The 27,449-nt window shown below is 45.6% G+C and overlaps 3 protein-coding genes across 18 annotated transcripts in view; 2 read left to right on the plus strand and 1 right to left on the minus strand.

Annotated features, from left to right (window-relative positions):
- LOC124014440 (lysine-specific demethylase 7B-like) overlaps window positions 1-3,769 on the plus strand; it is a 27,324-nt gene extending 23,555 nt beyond the window's left edge. For both annotated transcript variants that reach the window (XM_046329421.1, XM_046329420.1), the window contains exons 13-16: window positions 19-113; window positions 229-386; window positions 692-1,071; window positions 1,211-3,769. In XM_046329421.1, the coding sequence (XP_046185377.1) occupies window positions 19-113; window positions 229-386; window positions 692-1,071; window positions 1,211-1,299 (722 nt within the window). In that variant the 3' untranslated portion in view covers window positions 1,300-3,769. The remainder of the gene's footprint in view (window positions 1-18; window positions 114-228; window positions 387-691; window positions 1,072-1,210) is intronic.
- A 94-nt stretch (window positions 3,770-3,863) lies between these two features.
- Window positions 3,864-5,360, minus strand: LOC124014443 (NADH dehydrogenase [ubiquinone] 1 beta subcomplex subunit 2, mitochondrial-like). The gene is made up of 4 exons (XM_046329426.1): window positions 5,194-5,360; window positions 4,509-4,653; window positions 4,269-4,361; window positions 3,864-3,957 (listed from the first exon to the last, which is right to left on the minus strand). Exons 1-3 carry the CDS (start codon window positions 5,277-5,279, stop codon window positions 4,287-4,289), a joined length of 306 nt encoding a protein of 101 aa, XP_046185382.1. The 5' UTR covers window positions 5,280-5,360; the 3' UTR covers window positions 3,864-3,957; window positions 4,269-4,286.
- Window positions 5,361-9,182: 3,822 nt separating this feature from the next.
- Window positions 9,183-27,449, plus strand: part of LOC124014611 (inactive histone-lysine N-methyltransferase 2E-like) — a 32,918-nt gene continuing 14,651 nt past the window's right edge. For 6 of the 15 annotated variants that reach the window (XM_046329805.1, XM_046329812.1, XM_046329816.1 and 3 more), the window contains exons 1-4: window positions 9,183-9,494; window positions 20,238-20,422; window positions 24,632-24,746; window positions 25,664-25,893. In XM_046329805.1, the coding sequence (XP_046185761.1) occupies window positions 20,352-20,422; window positions 24,632-24,746; window positions 25,664-25,893 (416 nt within the window). In that variant the 5' untranslated portion in view covers window positions 9,183-9,494; window positions 20,238-20,351. Of the gene's footprint in view, window positions 9,495-9,652; window positions 10,069-18,961; window positions 18,981-20,237; window positions 20,423-23,034; window positions 23,081-24,631; window positions 24,747-25,663; window positions 25,894-27,449 lie in introns of those variants that run through there. The other 9 variants (XM_046329811.1, XM_046329815.1, XM_046329817.1 and 6 more) reach the window with 6 other exon arrangements.

Raw genomic sequence — 27,449 nt, forward strand, 5'->3', positions numbered from 1 at the left:
GTATGTTTGCCTTCTCAGGGGGTATTGAGAGGGTGAAGACCGAACTCGGGGAAGAAGCCTCAGGACACTCCGATGTGTCGGACATGGACTCGGACAGTGATTCCAACACACAGGTACCTGATATTAACATGGTCTACCCCCACTGTGGTTTTGTAGGTGAGAACTTAACTATTTTATTTGTTGTGTATCAACCCTCAACCAGTTTCTCATCTCTCTCCCTCTCTGCAGCAAAACACCTCTTCTGAGGAAAATTCAGGAAGCTCCCAGAGTGATGATGATGATGATGATGAGGAGGAGAGGGACTCATCCCAGAGGGCCGCGGGGCACACCATAGAGCTGGACCAAACAGACCTGAACCTCCGGCACAAACACAAGCCACTCAAAAGGTGGGTGGTCTGACCTGCTGTGCGTGGGTGAGCTAAAACACAGCTCCTGTTATTGGAATCACAAAAATATTTTAGCAATTGAGTTATTTATTAAGGGATGATTTCTTGTAGAAATGTCTAAAAGTTCACGCCATCGGTTTAGTAATCTCATAACGATGGAGATGGAATTGAAACCGAAGCATGTGCCAATTATGCATACAAAGATTATATTTAGAACTTCCCTTTTGACTGGTAAAGATGACCACAGTTGGCTTTTGTGGAGTCTGGCGCGGTGGCCTGTGATTGACTCTTCTGTGTCCCTGCAGAGAACGTCCTACCTCACCCAGCACAGAGGAGGCCATTCAAGGCATGCTGTCCATGGCTGGCCTGCTGTGCCCCTCCAAGCCAGACGAGGCCGCCACTTCCCAGGAGCCGTGGTGGTCCAGCCCGAGCCAAGGCTCGCCGGAGCGCCGAGAGCAGCACCAGCGTCGTGTGGCGGGGGACAAGAGCCCCATGGACAGCCAGGGCAACAGCAGCAGCGAGGCCTGGGACAATCAGGGGCCCCTCTCCCTTGGGGCCCTGAGCCACGACGCCAGCCCAGAGGCCGACAACTACCAGTACTGTGATCCCTCAATGTCTCCCCCTCTCCACCCCTCCAAAAGACACGCCTCCAACTCCCCTCCCGTCAGCAACCAGGCCACGAAAGGTACGCAACTAACTATTTTATTCTTTCCATTTGTCTAGTAATTAGTTAATGTTCTCAGGGATTGGATGCTACTGTGACACAACTCTCTCTTCATTCAGCACGTCAGCCATTCATGTGGGGTTTGGGTTTTGTTTTTCAGGCAAGCGGCCCAAGAAAGGAATGGCCACGGCCAAGCAGAGACTGGGGAAGATTCTGAAGATGAACCGACACAATGGCGTCTTTGTATAGAGCTCTGAGGGCCACAGGCAAAGCTAAAGGAGGGGAACAGACCCGTCCTCACATCCAGATTATTCTGTACATTTAGTCGACACCTTTTTGGCCTGGAGAAATCACTGCCTGGGGAAAGGGTCCATCTGAAAGACTTGTTGTTGTCAGACACACAAACGAACAGGCTTACTGTGCATGCTTAGGACCACAGGGTATTGGATTCACATGAGCAAGCTACCAATCAAGCGCACAGCTTCACTGCAAGCACTCTAAAACGTAATGGAGAAGGGGAAAGCATGTTGATTACTCAACTTCAGGGAAACTTGGAGAGAGTTCCAGTGGGCATTAACGTGCCATGGGGAAGTGTTAGATGTCTGGATGAGGTAGGAATGAGGTCTACAGTACATCGCAACATTGAAGACAAATCTTCAGCCAATGTTAATGGCTGATGAAGGCTGCGTGATGTCCCACCATCTGCATCTCCCAGCGCTGCCTTCCTTGAATATCTGCAGCACTATGAACTGGATGAGACCCAGGACAAGATGGAAGTTGGGATAGACACGCTGGCTTTCCACAGACTGGCATTGACCCACCTGGCGCCGTGTCTGGGCTCTCTCTAGCAGGGTCCTTTTTGGCCCTGAGGGAAGAAAGTGCTAAGCTAATTTTTCGAAATGGTGCTTAATGTTTGTACGTCCTCCATGCTCCCAACTCACCTTATCTCAATCACACCAGCAATAATGACGTTGAGAGAAGTTTTGAGGCAGCACTCTCTTGGTTAGCATTCCCTGATACATTGTCATTCATCTATTGAAAGACGATTGCCGAATTTATCATTGCACTGTTTTTTGGGGGGGTAAAAACCCATCAGGTTTAAAACAATGACATTTGAACCTGTCTGCATTAGTTCCTCATAAGTTTCTCTATTTGTATTTCACATGCTTTAATGCTTGCTAGGTCATACGAAAGCCATACTCCACTATATAGAATCGAAATGATTTTGCTGCCCTCTGATGGTCAAAGGGAGACTAACACAGAGTGCTGCCTCAATAAGAAATGTTTTATAGTGTAAGTTGTTTACTTGGTTGAAAAACAACTTGTACAATATCCTGCTTAATTTATTTCTAGTTTTTTTAAAGTGATTTTAATGTTATTTTTTTATGGATTCTGAATTATGTATTTATTAATTGAGAGGTGAATAATAATTTTATTATATTTTGGCCGTAAACCTCGGATCTTCTTCGAAAGGGGTTTATTTTTGTTCTCTTATGATTATTGTATATGTGGACATTTTAGACTTCATGTGGTCATGATATATTGTGTAGGTCAGTAAGATAATTTCTAACTAAAACTTTTTTTTCTCCACTTCTATGCTGTCCAAGTAGGGTTTCTTAACTTGATTTGAACCTATATCTCTTCTGGTTTCCAAAGGTTAGAGGGGTTGTGTGTTAAGAGAATGGGTAATAATGTGACTCATAAAAGGTTACCTGCCCTGCTACACCTATAGACAACGTCAAGTAGGCTAACAAATCTTTGGTGGTCCTTTTAATCTGGGGGGATTCCTATGATATGGTGCTGAAGTGAGTGTGTGATTTGATTTTGGAATTGTAGTTATTCACTCTCAGGGAATGATGCCACAGATATGACCTCTGATTTAATCACCAGCTACATTATGTACACTACTAAGGCAAGTTCTTCCAACCAGACTCCTGTTCTACTTCTTTCTCATCTAACTAAGCAGTTGTGCTTTTGAATTGGTCCTTTTTAATCTGAAGTACATTTTGAAGGGGGGGGGGATGATACCATCTATGCTCAAGCTCTGCCTAGCTACTTTAACTCTATATCCAAGACATTCAATCTTTCTTTTGACAGACCCCCTCCCAAACACCACTTGTACGTGTTGAACTAAATGCTTGTCCCGACATCCTTAGACACCCTCTCTCTAGTCTACAGAGTATTTCACTAAATGACATCGACTTACTTAGTCGCCAAGTAACTTTAATAGCACCCTTTGAACAGTATCTGACTTGAAACCTGTGCTATGATTTCAACTTGCAGTGCGCCAAACCTTGGTGTAATTGTGGTCTATCGCTCAGCCCTTAATGAGATTTCACCTAATGACTAAGATCACTACTTTAATGTCTTCCCCTCCACAGAATAGTGTTGAATCCTATTGCCAGACATTTCCACCTTAACTCTTACTGCATGTTGAAGTCCTCACCACTCGTCTGTGTAATAATAAGCACAAGAGCTAGCCTGCAGGCAGGGTTTGTTATTAGCAGCAGTTCTCTCATTGTACAGAATTTACCGTAAACTCTTACATGCAAATCTATTTGCATATTTTTTTCCCCCATCAATGGTCATGTTTCTTCTCTGTACATTAGTCCTTCAGATGGTTTGAACCATAAACACTGGCTTACTGTGACACTGTTACTTAATGCATTGACTGTTTCAGCATTTCAAAAGTGACCTGTAAATATAAAAATGAACTGATGCTGTTTGTTTTTTTACAGGAAACAACTAGAACTAGGAGTTATTATACACATTCAAAAACAGTCATTGTGTTCCATATGTACACACCCCAAAGATATGTTTTAGAATAAATTGAATTTTATTTGTCTATGTACAACAAAGCCTTTTGGGACACCCTTAACCTCCAGGTAGCGACTGGGCACACAAGGTCTAGAAATGCAAGAAATAGAAGTACTATTACAATATACTTATACAACATGCCACTGCTACAGTAAGGAACCTAATTGAAATGGGCATATTAACACATCTTGTTACAGAAGGGCTCTCGTGCATATACTGTACTAACTGAATAAGCATTCCATTTCCCATCCTAATGCAAATGTGCATAAAACCAACAGTTTATGACTATCTGTTGTGTGATGAACACAATCTTCCATCAGAGGACAAGACATTCTCATTGACAAACATCCCTTGGATGCGTCACAGATCCTGTGGTGGAGAAGACAGGACAAAAGGCACACCTGGGGGTAGAGAGCAACTCATTCCTCATCGTCAGCTGGGATCCCCAGTTCCTCATCTGTCCATGCGGATGCATCAGGCCATGGGAAGTGACCCTGAGAGAAGAGGCATTATGGGGTTAAGTCTGCTTGACAGACACCGACTTTGTCTCCATCCTTTACTCTATGAACTGCCAAAACTAGTTTGGACAGGACATACCAGGCATAACTATGATTAGGAGCCTAATCTACATTTTAACTCACCATTACTGCATCTGGGTCATGCCAGCAGTGCCACAGGATCCAGAACCACATGGCACTGCTGAGAAGCTCTGCTTGGAACGTCTGGCTCTTGGTGAGTTGTGGGAATTGCCTGTACTGGGCCTCTATGTGTGGTCCACCACCAGCTCTGAAAATTAACAGAAAACCAGAGCACTGATGGTATCACTGTTTACACCCGATCACCGTATACCAGTATAATGTAGCTACGCTCTACACATTTGATTAAACCCAACAACCCAATGGGTTAACATCTGATCATGGCGCCTACCTCTGGACATATGGTCCTTCTGTAGCTCAGTTGGTAGAGCATGGCGCTTGTAACGCCAGGGTAGTGGGTTCGATCCCCGGGACCACCCATACGTAGAATGTATGCACACATGACTGTAAGTCGCTTTGGATAAAAGCGTCTGCTAAATGGCATATATTATTATTATTATATTATATGTTTGGTAGGCCTACTGTCAGACTGCTAGCTAGTTGGTTAACTTGTAAGCTAGTTATAAGCTATAGCCAAACGTTACTGTTTAAAGCTAAGAAGACAGTGATATGTGTACAGCTGACGTGTGATTGATAATGTTTATTTAATTATGAAGGACGATATTGAAGTCAACCTTTCGTCCTTAGCACATAGCTAGCTAACGTTTATAACACCAGTAACGCTACTTACTTTCGGGTTACTATTTTCTGAGGTCCACGTGTAAGAAGCTGCGTCCCGGCCCTAAGGACACCCATGGCCCTTCCTAAAGAAGACATCGTTGTTTCTCTCTTCCCCCAGTGTTGTTTTCTCAAAATGTCGTTCCACCTTGACACAGAGGGCGACCAACCAAGAACGAGCGCTATGATTGGTCGAGATGGAGGGTTGTTCAGAAAATGGATCGACTCGTGTCGCTTCCACTTTTGCACACTAGATGGAGACAAAGCCCTTTATATACGTGTATATAATATAATAATATAAATATATAAATATATGCCATTTAGCAGACGCTTTTATCCAAAGCGACTTACAGTCATGTTTGCATACATTCTACGTATGGGTGGTCCCGGGAATCGAACCCACTACCCTGGCGTTACAAGCGCCATGCTCTACCAACTGAGCTACAGAAGGACCACATGTCACATATGTATATTAGGTAGTTACAGAAGTATATATTTTAAATGCATCTATGTATGAAACTCATAAAAGGGAATCGTATAGCAAATATTTGGGAAATGTGTATTTAATTTTTCATATGAAAATGTAATGCTGGAAGCTTGTGTTGTGACATGGTGAATTAATGCATACGTGCTTCTGTGCAAACTTTTAAACTGACAACTGAGCAAGGACGGTTGGTGGTCATGGCAGTCCTTCCAATTTCCTTCCTCTTGAGTAAAGGTGTTGTGTTGGAAAGTCATGCACCTCCTGCCTTTAATGTGTATATGTCTTCCATGACATGGGTGAGTGGTGAATAGTAGTAGAAAATGCAGTGCATTTGTTTTGCATCCAGTATAGTAAATTGAGGTGGAGGGATATTATAGGACGGCAGTAAGGTTTAAAGAAAAAAAATCAAGTGACAAAAGACAGGCATAACAAGTACAAATGGTTAATGAGCATTTAAATTACGAGAGCAGTTATTCTCTTTAGTAATTGTGAAGAGTATTCGCCCTTTACTGATTAATGAATCTGAGAACCGAGTGGAACAACATGGCGGACAAGCTCTAAGCTCCCTATCAACAGCTAAGCGGTTTGACAGTTGCTTTTTTTCTGGTGGAAACTATTACAAAAATATCAAATTTGCAATTAACTTCGCGTTCCATCAGTTGTAATGTATCCAGCTGTAATCGAATTGTACTTTAAAAGTCCTGCAGAAAAGTTTCTTCCCTTTCATGCCAATGTTCAGTTCAGCTTTTGTTGGCCACTTTTACAATTTCATAGACAGTTACTTTCCCTCCATCCATGTTTCGACTTATAAATTGGCTCGCCAGTCTGCTTTTCGGTTTAAATGCCAGAATAGGAAATACATAAAGACCAAACACGACTTGACGACAAAAGTTAAGAGCATGGTCTAGAAACGATGCTTTCCGCACTCCTTTCGGGAGTGCGCGCAGTGCCGCCGCCTAGTCAGTGCGCTTTATGCACGTGGATGCTCGTTAACGGCAGGCGCCATCTTATTTGCCACCTGCCGCGTTGTTGCAATCTCACAAAAATAACGGAAAGTGATCTATAGCTATCTACATACAATACGTTGAGTGGCGAGTTCATTTCAGTAATTCCTATCGTCGAACAGCAATAAATTGCTCATCCCGTATTTATCTTGCATTCCAAAGCATTGTTTTTCTTGACTCAGCCCTAATGGCGCCTGGCTCTGCAAGTTCTCCGGTTGCGCCACTCTCCCCTCACAGCTCAGAACCCGCCTACAACCGATGTCCGAATGATGTCATCAGAAGCCAACCATTTCTGCAAAAACGGGCCAATTCATGCATCATTGGCTGAGAGCAATGTCAATCTATCAAAACAAGAACGCCATTTTGCGAAAACGAGAGAACGCTATATTTTACCACCGAATCTCATCCTAATCAAACTGCCCAGAAACCGACTAGGCTACTTCTTGATAACGTCTCCAACTAGTGTTTTTATGAAAAACCTACACTCTGAATCAAGTACAAAAAATATATATATACAGTATTATATAGCCCAACGACTGTTGTACAATATCACCTAAGTTCGCTATAAGATTTCCGAAATGAGTATAGTCGGAGCAGTTATGAAGGCTCATCTACTCTGTCAAGACGATCTGATACAACCAACAGACGAGAAAGCCCAGTTTCAGTATTACGCGTGCGCGCGGGGATGCGGTTTGGCGAGATCTCAGTGGGGGAGGGGAGGTCGAACTGTAATGTCATGTGAACAGGCAATGACTGTATATGTGAACAGGATTGGAAGATTCGCAGGAGCCACTGTATCTTCGCCTTAATTCGAACGACACGTACACGACATGTCCAACGTATTTTTTGATTCATTGTTGGACGCACCTCTTTAGCTCTTAGGAAATTAATCTGTGTGGATGATATACTCTGAAAATTGGCCATGGAGACGTTTTACTTTACATATGCGACGATCCGTTTGCCTCGACCTCTTGCAGCCCATACGCATTGTTGTCATTATTATTGAACTAGGCCTACATATAACATGTATTCATAATAGTGCAGTTTTTGGGGGAGAGACTGGAATAATGTAACAGCAATTATGAATTAAATGTACTTGTTAACAATAGCACGATGCTTCCATTTGTAGATTGTGTTGACATTGGTCAGTATTGCCTGCCACCCACCTTGCCTTCAGTTAAATCAAAGAAAGCACGGGCTCATGTGGAAGATATTTGTTTCCTCCTACTGCCTTGGGCATCAGAATTAGATGCTAATTTCAAACTCTGGTAACTAGGGCCTAATAATTGCCATTCATGAGTTTGTTTTATTTGTAGCAGATACAGAAGGTGTGTCATGGACCTCAGTGACAATACAATATATTTCTGTTTGTTTTTGATATTTTAATAAAGTTTCACATTTTGCAGCAGGATCATCAATAAAAGTGAAACGAGCACTTGAATGAATGAATCTTTGAGACATGAGCGGTGGTGAGATGGCAGACCATGGTCATATGGTTGACAAAAGCACATCAGATTGCTTTGCAGTTGAGAGAAGTGTGAAACAGGAGGGAAAGGGCTGACAATTCAACAAGTTCCTCCAGAGGAAGTAATAAAAGCAACCAGACTTTGTGCTTGGCTGCTAAGAAACTGCATTGACTACACACACACACAACAGTGCTTGACTTGGACTGAAATACTGGAGGTGCCAGTACTCATTTTGGGTACTGTTTATATTCAGGTGCAGGAGCTCCACACTACTTTTGAGCTAATATTCTATAGAAGGTGCAGGAACCCAAGCAGTAGATAATCTGAAGTGCCAGTACGCAGCTTCAGTAAACTTCTGCCCAAATCAAGCACTGACCACCCTAATTTTACCCCCTCACACATCAAAGTGTACAAATTGTTCTCAGATGCATGTTGAAAAGAAAAAAAACATACAGGACTATGTACATGAGTTTAGTCTATGCCTTGTATTGTCTGTCATGTATTGTCATTTTGTGTTGCAACATGTTGCTTGATCTTTCAAGCAGTTGAAGGAAAATGTAAATGTTTATGAAATGTTTTAATTGACAATTAAGTGGTAGTATCCCATTCATGGTAATGGATTCATTTTTAATGAGTTGCTGAACATGCTGTACTCACACAATCTGAGATGTTGATTCTTATCAATCCTACAAATGTTTACATTTGTTATAAATTAAATGTGGAGATCATAAATTAGGATTATAAACAAGAGGATATATATATATATATATATATATATATATATATATATATATACACACACACACACACACTAGAACTAACTCGTTGCAACTGAACTAACAAATCCTGCATAGTGGCATTATAGCGGCAAGATTTGGACTACAGACACAAAACTACAGAACGGACGCGTGAACGCGCATGTAGCCATCTCATCTCACGGCGCCCCTGTAATCTTGGCCTGTGGACCCCGGAGAGTGTAGGGGCGGGGCTCGGGTTAGGGGTTGATGGGCTGGAGGAGGCGGAGTCACGGCAGTCCTGCCAGGGCCGCCATTTTTGCAAAGGGAAAAGCGACAGGGTAGAGGGGATCTAATTTCTAACAGTCGGCGTAGGTAGGACACAATTTTAACGGTTCGGAACTGACTGTCATTATTGGGTTCCAATAATTACCAACGAAAATTAATTACAGTAGGGGGAGTCTCAAGAAGACTGCTATCAGTGTAAATATTTTTAAACCTTATAGAGCCGCAGTGTGAAGTGAAGTAGCTATTGTTTTGGTTGTGTAGAGAGCGAGGCTCTAGCGACGGGGGTCTCACCCAGGTCGCTGTTTCTTTATTCAGGGTATCTACAGTGGACTTTAACTGTAAGTAAAACGCTTTAAAACTACCTCATAGGTTGTCTTAGTTTCAAGGGCTCACCAAGTTAGTCTACCTAGCCAACTTGCCGACTTGGTTTCTCATGGCTAGCTACTGTAGCTAGTAACGTTAGCTACGTGGATGCTGATGGTGCTATAGTTAGATGGAAGTTGATAACTAACTTTCTGGTAGGAAATTAGTTATTTTTTAATATAAGTGAGCCACTTAGAATGTTAGCCCTGAATTATAGTATTGTTTTGGTGTAACGTTAGCTTGTATTAGCTGGCTAGCAACTGCTAGCATTTGCTAGTTAGACAGCGCAGTGTTTAGCTGGCTAACTTTAGCGCATTTAAATTTTAGATTCAACTGGCTGCTTCTGAAACGTTAGCACGCTTACTTAATGCAGTTGAATAACATTGGATTGTTAATGAAGAGAAAGGGAAGCAATACAATATCAAACCTGAACTATTTTGGCTAGTTCGTTTTACCTGCAATGTCGGTATGCTGTTGCAGTCGAACGGAACGTTAACTAGGTGGCACGGAGAACTACCCCACTCTCTTTCAACCAGCCCCCAAAGGATGGTCAGTTTGCCAATGTACTCCCATGCAATAGGCTAGTGGTAAAATTGTACTTACAGAACAAGTAAATCATGAATTGTATTGCAGTATGTTTTTGGACTGCCTTGGTTTAACACATCCGTGCTCGTTATCTAGTTACAGATTTTCATATGTGGTTGGAAGTGCACTTCTTGTTGATCCTATGAAGGTTTATTTCCGTTTGAGTAGCCAGCTAGTCCACAAAATGTGGTGTTGCTTAGAGGGCATCGACAGGTCTTTAGTTTACATATAGATAACAAAAGACTACGTATAATTTTCTGGAAATTGTAGTTGCATTATATTTCTGGTCAAAGTTCAATCGCATGTCCACAATTGTGTAAATGTTTTTTATATATAAAACTCGAGACCTTCTGTCACTAGATGAACAAACGGCTATTGGACCGATAAACGCCCACCATTCTATTTTGTTCCTAGTTGACAAATGCATTTACATCCCTTAATTTAGATTCAGAGGGTATGTGGTTTAACTGCTGCAAACGTGGGGGGAGGGGACCATACCTCAGTGGAGGGGGCATACTCGAATCGGGGAATCTTGCCTCCACTGACAATGTAGCTTCTTTGACCGTTTAAACTGTGCGATTGGTTACACTGTTGTTTCAATGCTATTTAAAAGTTATGCTATTTAAAAGTGAAATCAACCTGCGAGAACGTATATTCAGCAAGTGTGAACTTTGCGCATTGTTCACACTATGACGTGCTAAGTTGCCGTACTAAACTAGCTTGGGTAGCTAATCTTTCCATGTTAAAGACCTCGTTGGCCAGCGTAACGACGTTTACCGCAGTTCGAACGCTAATATTAGCTAGCTAAGTACTACAACTGATGTAACAGTCGGGTAGTAGTAAAAGCTTCAAATACTGATACAATAACTCACTCATATGTATTTTTCAAGACGAAGAGGCCCAATATAATTTGTTAGCCGCCTAGCTATGTAGCTTGAGAAAATGGTTCCTTTGCCGAGACTCGCTAGCCAACGTTTTGTATCTTTGAAAGCCATTGCAGCTAGCATGGCTCGTTAGCTAACCAGCTGGTTAAATTATCGACGAGATTCTACATTTTTCTAATAATAACTACACATAAACGGTATCGACAGATTGATACTTAAGTAAGAATGTCTGAAAGACGATTGATTGCTTTCTTGGGGATTTTCTTCTCGTGGCGAGTGTCCGTCCCCCAGTTACACAGTTTTCTTGCCGTCCTTGGAAAAGCGCTATGAAAATGGCGGCTTGGCTTGATGTTGTGGTAATTTAATAGCTACGTTCAGCCCTCCACACCCCTATCGGCTGAGCTGACTGCAACGCCGACACACAGTCACGGGCAAGCTAGTGCACAATGGGATAGATTAATAAGGACTGCTTTCTGTCGTACATTAAAATAGTGACAATGTCCGCCTTTGATACAAACATACACTTGTCAGGTCATAAGTTTGAGATTCGCTGTCCAACTGTCTGGTTAGCTAATATTCCCCCCCCCCCCCCCATGTCGTTCATTCACATTTCTTTGCTAATATTGTGTTTCGTGATGCATTGTATTTGAAGAGCAGGATGTATATACAGATACTACTACAACAACGCAATATACGTCAGCTCAGATTTATTGTAGTTGTTGAATTTGGCTATGTTATTAGCAGGTTGTCATATTGAGGAGTTGCATAACAGGATATAAACCCAGCACTTTGTATAAAGAAGAATGATGTTTATTGCCACCCCCACTCTTCTTTGACCTCATGCTTTGTCCAACACTAAACACTCCCACCCATTTTGGCAAGTTGGACCAAGTTACCACATTTAACAGTAAGTGGGCTACTAGTCTTAACTCATGTTTGTAGAAAGCAACATGATGACGAGACAGGACGATTTTAATATCTCATAATTCACTATCATTATGCTACCCATTCTCCTGCGCATATGTAGTAGAGGTTGACCGATTCACCAGAATGGCCAATTTCAAGTTTTCATAACAATCGGAAATCTGTATTTTTGGGTGCCAATTTATTTTATTTTATTATATATACCTTTATTTAACTAGACAGCCTAGGAACGGTGGGTTAACTGCCTTATTCAGGGGCAGAATGACAGATTTTTCACCTTGTCAGCTCAGGGGATCCAATCTTGCAACCTTACAGTTAACTAGTCCAACGCAAAAACGACCTGCCTCTCTCTCGTTGCACTCCACAATGAGACTGCCTATTACGCGAATGCAGTAGCTAGCATTACACTTATTTTGTAAAAAACAATCAATCATAATCACAAGTTAACCACCCATGGTTGATATTACTAGGTATTATCTAGCGTGTCCTGCGTTGCATATAATCTGATGAGCATACAAGTATCTAAGTATCTGACTGAGTGATGGTAGGCAGAAGCAGGCGGGTGAACATTCATTCAAACAGCACTTTTGTGCGTTTTGCCAGCAGCTCTTCGTTGTGCGTCAAGCATTGTGCTGTTTTTGACTCCAAGCCTATCAACTCCCGAGATGAGGCTGGTGTAACCGGAGTGAAATGGCTAGCTAGTTAGCGCGCGCTAATAGAGTTTCAAATGTCACTCGCTCTGAGCCTTCTAGTAGTTGTTCCCCTTGCTTGGCATGGGTAACGCTGCTTCGATGGTGGCTGGTGTCGTTGTGTTGCTGGTTCGTGCCCAGGGAGGAGTGAGGAGAGGGACAGAAGCAATACTGTTACACTGGCAATACTAAAGTGCCTATAAGAACATCCAATAGTCAAAGGTTAATGAAATACAAATGGTATAGAGGGAAATAGTCCTATAATTCCTATAATAAATACAACCTAAAACTTCTTACCTGGGAATGTTGAAGACTCATGTTAAAAGGAACCACCTGCTTTCATATGTTCTCATGTTCTGAGCAAGGAACTGAAACGTTAGCTTTCTTACATAGCACATATTGCACTTTTACTTTCTTCTCCAACACTTTGTTTTTTCATTATTTAAACCAAATTGGACATGTTTCATTATTTATTTGAGGCTAAATTGATTTTATTGATGTATTATTTAAGTTAAAATAAGTGTTCATTCAGTATTGTTGTAATTGTCATTATTACAACAAAAAAAAGGCCGATTAATCGGTCTCTGCTTTTTTTGGGCCTCCAATAATCGGTATCGGCGTTGAATAATCATAATCGGTCGACCTCTAAAATGTAGTTAATAAGTAGTGATTATCTAAAGGTCAGCTCGACTGAGAAGGAAAGCATGACACTTATTGTGGATATGAACCATAGAGGAAACCGGTCACAACAACCATGGTGTGTGTCATTATGGCTGGAACGATATGCTTGTGTAATATTTACCAGTGTTCGGTTATGCCTAGTACAAGAAACTGTCAATAAATTAGCTAGGAAGATTTCAGTGTGGTTTGGCCTAGCTCTTTGGAACATAGGCTACTTTGTCTCAATTGTATTTTCCAATTAGGATTTGCCTAATTTGAATTTGCCTAATTCACATTAAATTCATGAATAGATAAACAACAGGCTGTTTCCCAAGTCCTACCTGGTGGTCAGAGGTGTTGAGGTTCGTGAAGGGGGAATGAAACAACAGCTGTGACTTGGTTATTTCCCTTTGACATTGACAAAGACCTGCTGCCCTCCTCTTGCCCTCTCAGCTCCTCACAGGCTCAGAACAGATGCCCGTCATCAAATAACCCAACAATGAAAAATAAATGGCCAGGGTTTTTTTGTCTGTTTTTGTGATCATGTTGAGAGTTGGCCAGCGAGGAGCTCTATATCACCCATTATAGAAATGAGAAGGAGCCCCAGTGCCACAACAAGACCTTTTAAATCTGCCTGGCTACACCTTGCACGTACACGTGACTTTGCCCAAACAATCTTCTCCTGACAATGCATGTCTTTCCTTTCATGTGTTGTGACATTTTTCCATCAGCTCAGGCCCCATTCCCAGTAGTATGCCTCAGTCCCCTGGTGGTGGTTCTAGCTTTTGGGTGGTGTGAGGAAGGCAGCTCCACACCGCTCCATTCCCTCCTCCCTTCTGGCCTGTGAGACAAACTAAAGAAGTTGGATACTTCTCTGTGGCGCAAACTTTGGCAGCCTAATGCCAGTTTGAGACAGTCGCCCAGTGTTTTTTTTTTCTCTCCTCCTTTTCTCCTCATGACCCCATGTTGCCATAGCCTAAGACGAGACTCCTCACATCAACAGAAAATTATCCGGATTTGTGGCCATCTTGGATGGAGACTGCCGAGAGAGACGGCCATTAATCTATTCTGTTTTGGTTCTCCAGGACGGCACTAATTAGGCTTCTGTGTCCTTGTGAGGTGAGGGTTATGTTAATTCCCCCTCTGCCAATTGAGGACAGGAGGCCAAATCATTGGAGGCAGAGGTGTTTTCAGTTTTCCCCACAGTGAGGCTGTGCAGCTGCTCTCTTTCTCCAGAGGAGCCTAGTGAGAGCTGTGTAGGTCGCTGCCACAGCTGACTGACTGACACACTGATACAGGCACTCATTTGCTTGTGACTCCTGATCTTTCTTTTCACTGACACAGGTGCTTGTTTCACAAATGCCTGTCAACAGTGGGGCTAATGTAAGGCCTCAGACTGCTGTATGCTGCTCCCTCTAGTTTTTCCACAGCTTAGCTTTGCATAGTGGGATTCATTCTCCACCAAATGAATGATGTCATGATACGTTTGTGATGTCACTCATGCAGTGGAGACCTAGATGCAGAGAGACCTTGGGAGACTTGGGGCCCCTGTCGGGAAGTAAAATAGACACCAGTTTGAACCGCTCCGTTCGCCAGAACAACTGCAGGCTTGGAACCCTCTGACATGTAACGAGGCCTGTGTGTGGATGTAGCTGACACAGTAAAAATCTGTTTCCCCTGATGTTGGCCTCCCTGAATTCAGTAAAAAAGTTATCACTTTTGAGTGGACATAAATACTGGATGAGAGCGGGCCTGCTGTGTCTAATCAGAGGCTGGTATATAATACACAATCCACAGTCACCTACCTCTTCTTCCTCTTAAAGGGACAGTGGCCTGCGCTCTGTCCTGGTGCTAGACGCCATGCTACCATAACCATGTCACAGTCTCGTAGCGTTGTAACAGTCTCCCTGTCTGCACCATATTCGAATTGCCTCACACGCTGACTCACACTGCCTTCTCTGGTTCCCTCTCCTCGCTCCCCTGGTGGGTGCCCCCTCTCTGCACACTCTTACACAGCTGTAAATACCTGATATGGTGTTTCGCTGGCTGTGTTGACAGAGACTGGGATATGTGGCCTGCCTGCCTGCCACTCCCCCCTGGGGGACAGAGGAGTGCGTGGCAGGGAGCTCTTGCTGCTGGGTGGCACCTTTCCTTTCACCTCAATCCCAGGAGCACACACGCATCCATGAAGGGCTCAATAAGAGAAGTCATGAAGGCTTTTTGAGCTGCCAATAGCCAGGACAGTGGGCCACAGAGTGAGGAAGTGAAGGGGTTCATTATACAGGATGTTTACTGCACTGGGTAGGGCAGAAGGGTAGGAAAGAAGAAGGCCACACCTCAGTGGGGATAGTGAGAATCTATTGACTTCCTCTCTGCCTGCCTCATCCTCCACTGTAAAGAGTGCCACTTGTGTTTGTGTTGCTCCCTCTGTCCCTGGAGAACAACAGACTCCATCCTGAAACTATCATCTGTATAGATATAGCTGGCTGACAACAGTACACTGTCAGCCTAGGTAGTTTTACCCTGTGGGGCTGCCTGGCACTAAGCCTCCAGTGTCCTCCTTTCTGTGTAGAGCTAGAGTCATGCCTTTAGTAGCTCATGGGAGTCTGGCCTTGCTCTGAGGCCCAGCACGGTCGTGTAGGTCACACAAGAGGAGGAGAGGGAAACTGTTTTTGCGGTGCTGGGCTGTAATGGACTACCTCCCAAATAGGTGGCCTGATACTTCCCTAGCCCCGCCCACTTCCTGTTGCTGTGCTACATGCTAACACTACTTACTTAGTGCAGGGCACGCTGGGTACTGGGCAGACTCAGTGGAGGTGAGGGTGAATGTGGTGATTGGTGATATAACGCCAGGTGTGAAATCGATCATGGAACTGTGCTGTAATGGGGCTGGAGTGTCTGTCCAGTGGAGGGTGGCAAAAATATCCAAAATATCAAATCACTTTATTTTTGATGGTATTTAGTGTTGAATTAGCTTTATGAGTAGTGCGAGGCCCTAGGGTGATTTCAATGAGTCTTTCTCCATTCAGATTATTTTTGGATGAGGTTGAAAACACTATAAAACCATTTCTTGCATTTTTTAAAATCAATTTCTGTATTTCCTGCACTCATTTGAGATCATTTCCACACTGCCATGTAGGTTTGCCCGATATGGGCAAAAAACATCTAGGTGTCATTTTTAACCAAATGTTGCAATTGTGATAATTGCGACCCAATTTCTCGACAATTAACACCAGGAAAAGCTGCATTTGAGCCTGTCAGTCTAATTTGATTTGGTTTGAGTAGTTGGCATTTCCTTCCTAATATAGATAAGACTGAGTCACACAGGTGGACTGGCGAGCTCGATGCAAATCCAAGATTTTGTTTCTCATCGGTCATCCTTATCAGATTTAAGAATGTCAAATGGGGCCGAGCTCTGTTAGGGAGAGGAGGGTGTATGGAGGGAGAGTAGGCCAGAGCAGGGCTGCCACAGACCAGCTGTCAGAACCTGGATGTTCTGCACTGAAAACCCTGGCTGGCTGGCTGTACCCTGCACCTTAGACGGGAGATCCCTACTTTACCCCCTGTGTGTGTTTGTTTGACAGGGTACAAGCCCAAAGTGTGTAGAGTAGCCTCTAGGACACAGTCTCTCTCTCTCGCACACACAGTGCTTGACTGGGGCAATTGTCTGCTGGTTAGTGTGCTCTGCAGAGCGTGGATGTGGACGATGCAATATAATTCTCTCTCCAATGCCCTTTAGGGCAGTTTGCTGCTGCACTATAGGTGGTCAATGGGTAAACATCACAGTGGAACTTGTCTTGACGCTGCTAGTGGTGCCTAATCTTTTACACACGCATACACAATGTAGACCTACATCTCTAATGTCCTGTGTTATTGATGTATGGTTTCACCTTCAGAGGTAAAGCACAGAGGGAGCCCTGGCAGTTTGGGCACCGTGATTAATGAAGGACAGCTGCTGCAGAGAGTAGCCCTGTTTGGGCACTGTAAAATGAAGGGTTGTGACATTCTGATGGTGCCTTTTTCCAGTGTATAGGAGTGTCTTTTATTTTGGTGTGTGTGCGCTCATGGCTGGCTGCTGCGATGACTCGGCCTATGAGGATGGTGTGAAGTCACTTCAGCCCTCTGTAGGGAACTTAGAGGGAAGGAGGAGCGCAGCTTCAGTTAGAAGCCTGTCTTTGTCCATCGTTTTCTTCTCCCGGCTCAAAATCAAACACTGAGACTTGGCCCAAAGAGCCTCAATGAAAACAAGCTCTGACGTACAGTGGCTCCAACTAGCCTAGCACGAGGGAGCGTGTGTGTGTTTCCCCTGCTGAATTTAGTAGAGTGACTGGTCTGTCTGAAAAGGAAAGTTATTCCCCCACACAATGACGTGACTATGGCCTTAGTGAGGGAGGGGAGATTGGGAAAGGGAGGAGGGCAAATGAGAAGAGGGGGTGGAGTGGGCTCAGCTCTCATCTCTGCTCTACTCTCACACAGTCTCAGAAGGCTGCTGTGCCTGTGCTAGAGGAACCCTAGTTGCCCATACAGGAGTTTGGGCACCTCCCCCACCCCTCTCCCAAACAGAGGGTAGATGGATCATTTGGAAGGCTCCCTGCAGCGCTGTGAGATCCGTGATGAGAGAACATCAGACAGAACGCAAGGGGGAGTGGGGGACGAGAGCTGCAGCTTTCCTCCTCGCTTGACGAGCTAGTGTTCTGCCATTTATAATGTTTTGCTTTGTCTTTCTCCCCCCCATCTCCCTCTTGTACTCGCTCCCCTTTCCCTTTCACCATTCTTTCTCTCAGCCGTTCTCTCTCTCAATTCAATTTGCATTATTGGCATGATGTAACAATGTACATATTGCTAATGCTTACTTTGGATATTTCTCTCAGCCTCTCGCTCAGCCTGTCTCACAGCCTCTTTCTCTCTCTCTCTCTCTCTCTCTCTCTCTCTCTCTCTCTCTCTCTCTCTCTCTCTCTCTCAGCCTGTCTCACAGCCTCTTTCTCTCTCTCTCTCTCTCTCTCAGCCTCTCGCTCAGCCTCTCTCAGCCTGTCTCACAGCCTCTCTCTCTCTCTCTCTCTCTCTCTCTCTCTCTCTCTCTCTCTCTCTCTCTCTCTCTCTCTCTCTCTCTCTCTCTCAGCCTCTTTGTAATTAGGAGCACTGTCTGCGGCACTCCCCTTCCCTTCCATGCTCTGAGGTTTATTTAGGAAGTGCAGGGAGGAGAGAGATCCGGCGGGGGTGGGGTGGATGGGGCACAGCAAGGGAGGGCAGAAGGAGTGAGGTGGAGAGAGCATTTGTCTTTTTCCTCTGCTTTTTTTGGCATGTTGGTCCCGTGTGACAGACGGCTCCGCTAAAGGAAGTGGGAGGAGCGTCGGAGGCATTCACAGCACTCAGATTTTTGTCAGGAATGCTGTACTGTCCTCGTTAGCCTTTTTCCAACCCCCCCTTTTGTGTGTCTTGAATGTGTCTGGCCCCTGGTGCAATGCCTGTAGCTGTGTGTGCTTGCGCCCCTGGGTGCCTCCCAGCAAAGGAATGTGTGCAAGGGTCTAGAAGGGGAGGGGGTTTGGTTTATCTGTCTGTGTGTGTGGGGGGGGGGGGGGGTTGTGAGCTGTGTGTGTGTGCATTCCTGAGCAGTGACAGCAGGATTCTCTTCGACAGAGGCGGAGACGATCACAGCAAAACTCTTGGAAACAGACGGCCTGTTTCCCGAAGGAAGGGATTTTTACTACACCAAAACACAGTGAGCCTTTGAGATACCACAAAAGGGGTTTTATGTCATTTCAGTGGTCTGGCTAAGAGCCCTGTTACTGGGAAATGTTCCACCAACAATTGGTTTCTATTGTTATTTGAGCCACACAAAGCTGTGTTGTGATATGGGCCCTGCTGTTTAAAGAGACTGTAAAAATGTTTCAGTGGTCTAGTAAACCTGAAATGTCCAGATTTGTATAGCAGTGTGTCTGAGATGAGCCCTCTTTGCTATAGGGCTGGTGCACGTACACACAGAGGTGTGAACTCCATCCTATTTTGTCCCTCCCACTAATCCCACTTATCAACAACGCTGTGCTCTCAGTATCAGGGCCAGCGCATATGCCCCTGTCTGGACACATGCATTGCATTACGTAGGCTATAAGCTATAATAGCCTGTACATTAGCACCCACCGTTTGCGTATAGGCTAATTGGGACAGGTCTATTTAATCTATGTACACAGCGTTGTTATTGCCTGTTGGCGGGAATGGCTACCTCTGTCTGTCTGTCAACCAACCATTTAGTCCCTCGTCCTACTTCTCTCTTCATCCGAGAGAGGCTGCAGTCTGTCTGACACCTAATGGAGTTAATTATTGACTTAGTCTTTCTATGCATCTTCTGTCCACCTGCAATGCTGAACAAACAGTGTGAGAGGGGGAGAGTGAGACAAGATGCCTATTTAACACTGGCTTTCACATCCAGACAGCCAGGGGCTTGTGACAGCTCTAATTACAGCGTTAAAGGATTGTGTGTTTGAGAGAGCGAGAGTGTATGTGTGTGTGTGTGTGTGTGCGTGCGTGTGCTGTTCTGCTCAATAGAACAATAAAGCTCGGTGAAAAGATGGCCTCTCAGTGTTGCGTTTTTCTTTCCCCTACATTAATGGCCGCCAGTCAGAGCTCTGTGTTCTCTCACACCCCCTTGTGGTGGAACACTGCCACCACAGCATCCTGCATTCCTGGCAGTCTGTGTATATTGCTCCTCTACCCCCTTGCATCCATGAATGTCTCAGGTAGCCAGTGAGGTGGGCGAGGGTTCTCTTTGAGAGCTTTGCGAGGGAAATTCCTATCATGCGGTTCATTTTCCATGTTACTAGCAGTTAGCAAGTACCTACATCTCACACAGCTGAATTTATGAATCATGGTGATTCCTGGAAATACCCCAGTTTTCAGTCTGTCTGATCTAGTTTCAGATAGGTGACTGTCACCATGCTAACTCCCTTGTCTTTCTCTCTCCCTCCCTCTGTGTTGGCAGGCCTTGTGGATGCACTTAGATGTCTGCAATGAGTGCTGTGGCTGGCATGCCTCAGTGTTTTGGACTCCCATGCTCTGGACTCAGTAGGACAAGAATTGATCAGCAAAGAACGTCATGAGCATAGTGATCCCTGTAGGGGTGGACACAGCAGACACCTCATACCTGGAAATGGCTGCAGGCTCAGAGTGAGTATACCAACGTCTTCAGGCCCAACCCACCATCTCATGATTCATCTCACCCTTCTCTTACTCTCTATTCTCCTTTTCACTCATTCTCTGCCTCTCCTCCATTGTCTGCTGCTGTCATCCCCCCCCTCCCATCTCCTTCTCACCCACTCTCTCTTTTTATTTCATCCTTTCTCCCCCGCTTCCTCATTCACTTTAATAGGGCCTGTCATCTGTCTGTCGACCATATCTCCCCCTTACGGCCTTAAGTGCTTTCTGTCTCTGTGTATCTCTGTCTCTGTGTGTGTATCTACTCTCTGTGTCTCTGTGATGCATTGTCTCTGCTCTAGCCCTGCGGAGGGGCTCCATAGCCCTGCTGTCTGCTGTAATGGACAGACCTGGTCAATCACTGCCATTGATCACATATATAGCACTCACCGTCTCACACCATCACTTCCCATAAACATTCTCAATGTCCTAGCTGTTAATCTGACCAGACCATCCAAGTTCCATATATGACAAAACACACTTTGTAGAGAAGATATGAGGCAGAAGAGCTTGTCACTTATAAGCACAGCATATGTTGTATTTGACTATCTAGCATCACACACCCTTACTGTTCAATTTCTATTTCTGAGTTGCTTCTGTGTAATACAATGTCAGTGTAGCTAATGTCATGATTTTAGAATGACACCACCAGGTGGAGGGAGAATTTTACTCTGAAAATGATGCACCTGATTCTTGTCTGTATGCTGTGCACCTTGTTAGGGAAGTGGAGCCTGGCACCATGGCAGCAACAACATACCACCCTCCTCACAGTATTCCCTATATCCTCCCCGGGGATACTGGCAAAGTATTACAGACAAATAAGAGAGACCTCCTCTGTGCTCCTGTGGTTGAAGAATAGAAAGGTCTCTTTTTAGAGGGCTTGTCTCTTTAAATGGGGCCGTGTCACTCTCCCCCAGCCTTAAGAGCTGTTGCAGTCGGCCACAGCTGGTTGCCATGACAACCTCCCCCAATGTCTCCCTTCCGCAATGCGCAGGGGCCATTGCCATGGTCACTGGGCTTGAATGGCAGGTGGCCCTCTTGCGGTTAAGGCGTCTTAAATGGTTCCCGTCACGCTCACCTCTTTCTTCCCCCTTCCAGTCAGCTTTTTATAGGGCTGTGTCTCAGCCCGGATCCCTTCTGTTCACAGGGGCAGGTTTTAAGCCCTCTCTCTCTATCCTTCTCTCTCCGCCCTGCGGCGACCTACCCCCTGCCTGATGCAAGCTTGAATTGGGCCTCCAATGTGCGGGAGCACAGAGTATAGCTGGCTGTCTGTAAAACACACACACACACAAGACTACCGACCGCCAGCGAGCCCACAGACCAAGGGTAGTTCTCATCTAGCCCTCTTCCTTCTACCCTACTGATAAAACAAGTCACAGATCCTTGGTACTCTTCGAGGCCCTCGTGTTCTCAACACAGGGCTGAGGTTAGCATTAGTGTGCTAACTTGCTAACCCTAGGAACAGCAATACTACTCCCAGAGGAGCAGTCACTCTCTCCACCTCCCTCTGAAAGATGCAGCGGTGTGACGAGCAGGGGGATGCGCTGTGGCTGCAGACTGCGTGTGTGTCGTGACTTGCTGTGCGTGGCTGCCGTGTGTGTTATTCTAGCTACCCAGCGACACACGGGGCACAGTTTGCGTGCACTCGCTGACGGCTACAGTGCGTCGCCATGGCAGTGAGTGGAAACACTTTGGTGTGAAGGCGTTGCCTCTGGCTGTGCAGAAGTGCTCTCTCTCTCTGTGTGTGTGTGATCTCTTGCTCCATATTAAGCTCTCTCTTGAGCTGTGAGCTATGATTAGCACATGCCTAGCTGTCTGTTTAATTGAAACCTCCGTTCCATCTATGTTGTCTCTCTCTGCTGTCTCTGCTCTCTGAGTCTCCCGGTGTCTCACATCTCATAGCTTCCCCCTAGACGTGTGTGAGATTTTTGTGTGACTTTTGTGTGTGTTTTGATTGACTATAGCATCATCTACTCTGGCTCTGTGTCTCTCTGCCTTCGTCCCCGACTTCCTATGAGACAGATATGATTGATGCAGTCAGTCTCAGTCCCTTTGGCCACTCACACTGAGACCGAACATGGCCCCTCACCATCCGTCAAACAAACTCGCTCATCACATGTCTGTTCTCTTCTCCTTTTTCTATCATCCCTCCCCTCACCAGAAGAACTATCCCATGAAAACACAAGAAAGGCCATTTTAATGACTCATCATACGATCACTGATTTCATTTTAATACATGAATGAGAATGTTCTCTCACCACTGAATGATGCATGCTGCATCCCTGCAAATCCCTGATTATGAAGTATAGATTTGACTCTAGTAAATCATTCACACTGTTTTCAGTGGCCTACTTTAAAGTTTCTTTGGATTTGGGTTGGGATACGTCTCTGCCCTGGGAAGAGTAGTGATCTCTCTCTCTCTGTGTGTGTGTTTCAGCAAGTTATGTACACACACCTTCCCTGGGGCCCGCCCCTAGACCTTTTTACATGCACTTATGTTTTCAGTTTGACACAAAGCTCCTGGTGCTTGAGCGCCAATACCATATTTAAGGAAGTGCTGCACAGCGAGCATTGAGAGGTCATGGTGTGCAGCACGCGGGGAGACTAGGGGTGAACGACTGCCTCCACCAGGTACTGCTGCTTTACCCTAGGAGGGACGGGGTGTCTAGAGAGAAGGAGAGGGAGGGTTGGAGCATTGGAGAGGTGTGTTTGTACTTTAACATGCTGACACGTGGCACGTCCACTCGTTTGAGTAGCCTAGTTTTGCTACCCTACTGTGCTGCTACTGGCTTATCATGTATTCCAGTTACTGTCTGGAAGTGTTTCTGCGGGGCTGTGTGTGTGTGTGTGTGTGGTTTCACATATTCTCTTTATTATTCAGGGTTTGTGTGTCAACTGTTCCTTGTACTCAATGTCCAAATATGCTACATAGCCTGTTTGAGCCATATAGCCACAGCATCCCCTCAGGGATTCTACTACACCATCAGACCACACATACATGTTATAACACGGTACCTGTGAAGCTGTCCAGTTTGTTTAGTGGGCTTTTCTCTTGTACTCTGCATTGTTAGCCAAACTTTTTGGCAGGGCAGTTGGCCCCTTGTCAAGGTTTCATTTTGCTTCTGAAATGTGTGTGAATGTGCAAAGCCAGCCTCAGATACACCTGGGGGCATCTCTCCTGTCTCTCCTTCACCCCCCCCCCTTTGATCTTGAAGCAGTTGTCTGGACTATCCTGCATGAGAAAGGGAGGATTTGGAGTTTCTTCCTCATGACTGACCAACAGGCTCTCTGTGTGTAGGAGTTGCTGTATTAGTTGTTGGAACTTCAGCTAGCCTTCTGCTTTGTCATGACATCAGCTTGGAGTCTCAACTGCCTAGGCTGTCACTGGTCTTTCTTTACTTCTCTCCTGACAGTGCCACTCCTCCCATCACACCTTCCCTCCTTCATATACCCTCTTGTCCATTTGCCAATCCCACTTCCCTTGTTTTTGAACCCCTCGCCCCTCCTTCAATGCCAGTGAGAAGTAGCCTATTTAACCATACTCCCATGTTCAACAGGCTTTCTCTGTGCCACTACAATGTCATAGAATAAAAGTGGATTTACCGGTTTGATAAATGAGCTCACGGAAGTGAATGCCTGTTATTGTTTCTGCGTGCGTCAATGTTGTGTGTTAGCCTCCAGTAGTGTGTGTCCTCCAGAAATGGGGCTCAGGTTTAAATATTGTGGAGAGATTAGGCCCCCATTTAGTTATTATCCCCGCTATTAGCTCTGTCCAGTTAGCAAAGGTGATATGAAGAAGGCAGGGGACACACATGCCACTTCCACTCTGTCACAACCACTGTCAGCTCCCCTAAAGCCCTCCCAAATAAACACTCCTCATTTAGCCAGTGGAAGAGGAGAATCAATGAAGCACAACAGTACACTCACTGCTTATGAGGAGGTTCTCTCTGCTCTCCTAGTCTACCCCTTTTCTCACTCTACTTGTCGTTTAACGCTACACTCATCTCCCTCTTGTTTCTCTCCCTCATGTCTAGCTTTCATTTTTTTTTTCTCTGCTTTCTCTCTTACTGTTGTAAATGGAATCCCCCTTACTGTTTCTGCACCTCTTCTATTTACAACACACTGATCTCTCTTCTCTGTTACGTTGTGAATGGGATCCTAACTGTTTTTCTCTCTGTCCAGCAGACCAGAATCAGTAGAGGCCAGCCCTGTGGTGGTGGAGAAGTCCAGCTACCCGCACCAGATCTACAGCATTAGCTCTCACCACTCCCACAGTTACATTGGGCTGCCCTACGCCGTGAGTACACTCCACTTCAACGCTAAACTGCAGTACACCACTATAATGCACTGTAATACAAGACACTGACACTACCGTGCACTGTAATACAGGACACTGACACTACCGTGCACTGTAATACAGGACACTGACACTACCGTGCACTGTAATACAGGACACTGACACTACCGTGCACTGTAATACAGGACACTGACACTACCGTGCACTGTAATACAGGACACTGACACTACCGTGCACTGTAATACAGGACACTGACACTACCGTGCACTGTAATACAGGACACTGACACTACCGTGCACTGTAATACAGGACACTGACACTACCGTGCACTGTAATACAGGACACTGACACTACCGTGCACTGTAATACAGGACACTGACACTACCGTGCACTGTAATACAGGACACTGACACTACCGTGCACTGTAATACAGGACACTGACACTACCGTGCACTGTAATACAGGACACTACTGTACACCATAATACAGGACACTGACACTACCGTACACTAGTACAGTTCACTATAATACAGGACACTACCGTACACCATAATGCAGTACACTGACACTACTGTTCACTATAATACTCCTCATACAGGCTAGTTCACTCACCTGGGGGAGGAGACTGTGGATATGGGTTAGGGTCAATCACAATGCCATCTTAGCTTAGTGAATAACGAAAAGGAAATTCCAATTCAAGACAATTGAACAATTCATATTGGAAATAAGTGGCCGTTTGCAGTTGTTGAATTAGAATGTCAAACATTGAAATTCTATTGTTGTATGTGTCAACCTGAAGAAGTCACAGTGATGCCGAAACGTTGGTGATTTACTGGGAGTTTATATATAGTGTGCGACTCTTTAATTTTTGTGGCTAGTTTGTGTCACCTTCAACACCTTTATGTCCTCCTCCCAAGGACCACAACTATGGGGCACGCCCCCCGCCCACTCCCCCGGCCTCCCCTCCCCCCTCCATGCTGATCCGTCCGGGCGAGGGGCTGTTTGTGCCAGGGGGCCTGCAGGACGAGGCTTCCAGGGGCACCACACTCAGCACCTCAGAGGACGGCAGCTACGGGGCCGACATCACCCGCTGCATCTGTGGCTTCACCCACGACGACGGCTACATGATCTGCTGCGACAAGTGCAGGTAGGAACTGGGATAGACCCTCTCCTTTATCAGGTCACAGTGACTTAGACCAGAGTCCAAACTGTCCTAGCAGTGATTTTATGAACATTCTACATTTACATTACATTTAAGTCATTTAGCAGACGCTCTTATCCAGAGCGACTTACAAATTGGTGCATTCACCTTATGACATCCAGTGGAACAGCCACTTTACAATAGTGCATCTAAATCTTTTAGGGGGGGGGGTAGAGGGATTACTTTATCCTATCCTAGGTATTCCTTAAAGAGGTGGGGTTTCAGGTGTCTCCGGAAGGTGGTGATTGACTCCGCTGTCCTGGCGTCGTGAGGGAGTTTGTTCCACCATTGGGGGGCCAGAGCAGCGAACAGTTTTGACTGGGCTGAGCGGGAACTGTACTTCCTCAGTGGTAGGGAGGCGAGCAGGCCAGAGGTGGATGAACGCAGTGCCCTTGTTTGGGTGTAGGGCCTGATCAGAGCCTGGAGGTACTGAGGTGCCGTTCCCCTCACAGCTCCGTAGGCAAGCACCATGGTCTTGTAGCGGATGCGAGCTTCAACTGGAAGCCAGTGGAGAGAGCGGAGGAGCGGGGTGACGTGAGAGAACTTGGGAAGGTTGAACACCAGACGGGCTGCGGCGTTCTGGATGAGTTGTAGGGGTTTAATGGCACAGGCAGGTAGCCCAGCCAACAGCGAGTTGCAGTAATCCAGACGGGAGATGACAAGTGCCTGGATAAGGACCTGCGCCGCTTCCTGTGTGAGGCAGGGTCGTACTCTGCGGATGTTGTAGAGCATGAACCTACAGGAACGGGCCACCGCCTTGATGTTAGTTGAGAACGACAGGGTGTTGTCCAGGATCACGCCAAGGTTCTTAGCGCTCTGGGAGGAGGACACAATGGAGTTGTCAACCGTGATGGCGAGATCATGGAACGGGCAGTCCTTCCCGGGAGGAAGAGCAGCTCCGTCTTGCCGAGGTTCAGCTTGAGGTGGTGATCCGTCATCCACACTGATATGTCTGCCAGACATGCAGAGATGCGATTCGCCACCTGGTCATCAGAAGGGGGAAAGGAGAAGATTAATTGTGTGTCGTCTGCATAGCAATGATAGGAGAGACCATGTGAGGTTATGACAGAGCCAAGTTACTTGGTGTATAGCGAGAATAGGAGAGGGCCTAGAACAGAGCCCTGGGGGACACCAGTGGTGAGAGCGCGTGGTGAGGAGACAGATTCTCGCCACGCCACCTGGTAGGAGCGACCTGTCAGGTAGGACGCAATCCAAGCGTGGGCCGCGCCGGAGATGCCCAACTCGGAGAAGGTGGAGAGGAGGATCTGATGGTTCACAGTATCGAAGGCAGCCGATAGGTCTAGAAGGATGAGAGCAGAGGAGAGAGAGTTAGCTTTAGCAGTGCGGAGCGCCTCCGTGATACAGAGAAGAGCAGTCTCGGTTGAATGACTAGTCTTGAAACCTGACTGATTTGGATCAAGAAGGTCATTCTGAGAGAGATAGCGGGAGAGCTGGCCAAGGACGGCACGTTCAAGAGTTTTGGAGAGAAAAGAAAGAAGGGA

The sequence above is a fragment of the Oncorhynchus gorbuscha genome, linkage group LG25 (genome assembly GCF_021184085.1).
Source record: "Oncorhynchus gorbuscha isolate QuinsamMale2020 ecotype Even-year linkage group LG25, OgorEven_v1.0, whole genome shotgun sequence".
Classification (NCBI taxonomy): Eukaryota; Metazoa; Chordata; class Actinopteri; order Salmoniformes; family Salmonidae; genus Oncorhynchus; species Oncorhynchus gorbuscha.